This window comes from Meleagris gallopavo, chromosome Z (genome assembly GCF_000146605.3).
Source record: "Meleagris gallopavo isolate NT-WF06-2002-E0010 breed Aviagen turkey brand Nicholas breeding stock chromosome Z, Turkey_5.1, whole genome shotgun sequence".
NCBI lineage: Eukaryota > Metazoa > Chordata > Aves > Galliformes > Phasianidae > Meleagris > Meleagris gallopavo.
The window spans coordinates 42,205,583-42,207,924 of NC_015041.2; the positions used below are offsets into that span (position 1 = coordinate 42,205,583).

The window sequence follows — 2,342 nt, forward strand, 5'->3', positions numbered from 1 at the left end:
TGGAGCTCTTGGAACAGGTCCAGAGGAGGGCCACTAAGATGATCAGAGGGCTGGAGCACCTCTCCTGTGAGGAAAGGCTGAGGGAACTGGGCTTGTTTAGCTTGGAGAAGAGAAGGCTCCGGTGAGACTTCATTGCGTCCTTCCAGTACTTGAAGGGAGTGTATGAAGAGGAGCGGGAAGGGCTGTTTACGAGGGTGGACAGTGACAGGACAAGGGAGAATGGTTTTAAAGTGAGACAGGGGAGGTTGAGGTTAGATATTAGGAGGAAGTTTTTCACTCAGAGGGTGGTGACGCACTGGAACAAGTTGCCCAAGGAGGTTTGTGGATGCCCCATTCCTGGAAGCATTCAAGGCCAGGCTGGACGTGGCTCTGGGCAGCCTGGTCTGGTCTGGTGGCTGGCGACCCTGCGCATAGCAGGGGGTTGGAACAAGATGATCATTGTGGTCCTTTTCAACCCAGGCCGTTCTATTGATTCTGAGCTGGACCTGTCACCAGCAGCCTCTGTGTGTGCCTGGACATCGTCCCTGGCTGCCCCTCGCGTTGCCTCCCATGCCTGGGCACTGCGTGACGCCCTGCAGCCCCATTGCTGCCCCCAGGTACCACCACCGCACCCCCCACCTTAAGGGGCTGGGAGCTGCCCCCTGGACAACGAGCACGGCCTCTGCCTCCCAGTGGGAGCTCAACAGGCCTGGCTGCTCCTGGGCACCTCCTCCGGCTGCTTCCTCTGCACTCTTCTTCAGGGGATGGCAATGGCAGGGGGTTACCGTCCCACAGCCGGACAACCCGGAGGGGGCACTGGCAGCAGTTATGGTGATGTAGGCCATCAGTGAGCAGGAGCTGACTGAGGAGGGGAGGGGATTTTGGAGGGGAGGAGTGGGGCCGGTGGGGCAGCCCTGGAACACGGCCCTTTGTGCTGCCCCGTCCTGCCCTGCAGGTGGGCACGAGGGTCTGGGGGGCTTTGGGGCTGCACGAACGTCTGCAGGCAGAGGTGTACCAAAGTGAATACAAAACATTTGATACTTTAAAGTAATTTAATGTAATGTAACATAATTGAGCATGAAATAACATAAAATAGGATAATATAATGTCATCCAATGGAGTCCCACATTGTCCCAGTCCAAGGTGTTGTCGGTGGACAGCCCAGGTTTGGAGGGGTAGGGCTGGGGCCGGTGCTGGTGCCCCTGGAGCACTGCCGCTGCTGTGTGTGTGCTGCGGAGGCCGGCGAGGAGCCCAGGGCGACAGGAAGCCTTATTTGTTGTCTCCTGCTGCACCAGGCGGCCCGGTTTCTGCAGACGCTGAAGCCCACCCAGCTTTGCTTAGCGCCGGCGTTTCGGTTGTGAACCATCGTGGCCCTGCGGCAGCTTCCTCTTTAAGGCTTGGGTGCTGCCAGTGTGCTGCTGGTGCCCGCTGGTGGTGCAGGCGGGCGCTGGGCACTCGGCCGAGTGATCATCCACCAACAGATCATCCATGTGCGGGACCTCTGTTTTGGGTGCCACTTCTGGAAGAGGAAGAAAATCCCCACAGGGGTAATGCCAGCTTTCCCACACCCACTCGATGCAAACACCCCCCTACCGGGTCTGCTGCCCCCAGACTCACCGTTGTTCATCCAACTCAGGAGGTCATTGATGTCACTGATGTCCTCTGGGATGTTTGAGCTCGTTGTTGCTGCTGGAAAAGCAAGAACATCCCCAGTGAGGCAATGCCACCTTTTCCACAGCCACCCGGTGCAGACAGCCTGCCACCCTCTCTGCAGCCCCCAAACTCACCACCTGATTCCAGCGCTGCGGTGCTGCAGGTGAGCGGAGCCGACGTGGGATGGGGGCACACGTTGGTGGTTGCTGGGTGCCCCTGGTCCTCCGTGAGCACCACGGCATCTCCGAAGGGCTGCACCGCCTGCTCCCTGCTGACGAGCAGGGTGCAGGGCACGGGGAGCACGTGCTGCTGCACTGGCTGTCCTCGGAGGAGTGTTGAGGGGCTGGGGCTGCCGGGGGCCTGCAGCGGGCAGCTGCCTGCAGGCTTCCCATGCAACACAGCCCCAGGCCACAGCCCCATCGGCTGCTGGGGCTGCAGCGTCCCTGCTATCCCCTGGTAGCAGTGAGCAGGGGAACTGGGGGGAGGCATTCCTGGCTTCATCCCGCCAGGTAGGAGCAAGAGCAGCGGCTGCTGCCCTTCAGGTGGGAGCTGACCCACAACAGTGGGCAGCCCTCCAGGTGGGAGCTGACCCACAACAGTGGCAAACCCCCCGGGTGGGAGCTGACCCACAACTTGGGGAAACCCCCCAAGTGGGAACTGACCCACAAGTTGGGGAAACCCCCCGGGTGGGAGCTGACCCACAACTTGGG

General features: G+C 60.6%; 1 protein-coding gene across 1 annotated transcript; it reads right to left on the reverse strand.

The window, feature by feature from the left end:
- Window positions 1–401: 401 nt before the first annotated feature.
- On the reverse strand, window positions 402–2,336 carry LOC109363809. The gene is made up of 3 exons (XM_019610260.2): window positions 1,767–2,336; window positions 1,597–1,668; window positions 402–1,498 (listed from the first exon to the last, which is right to left on the reverse strand). Exons 1-3 carry the CDS (start codon window positions 2,131–2,133, stop codon window positions 1,317–1,319), a joined length of 621 nt encoding a protein of 206 aa, XP_019465805.1. The 5' UTR covers window positions 2,134–2,336; the 3' UTR covers window positions 402–1,316.
- Window positions 2,337–2,342: the final 6 nt, after the last annotated feature.

Bases quoted from the DNA above. Each gene is read 5' to 3' on its own strand.
- LOC109363809 (XM_019610260.2), bottom strand. From the start codon at position 2,133: ATGAAGCCAGGAATGCCTCCCCCCAGTTCCCCTGCTCACTGCTACCAG. The intron at 1,669-1,766 runs GTGAGTTTGGGG...TTGCTTTTCCAG, and splicing joins CGCAGCGCTGGAATCAGGTG to CAGCAACAACGAGCTCAAAC. The intron at 1,499-1,596 runs GTGAGTCTGGGG...TTCCTCTTCCAG, and splicing joins CCTGAGTTGGATGAACAACG to AAGTGGCACCCAAAACAGAG.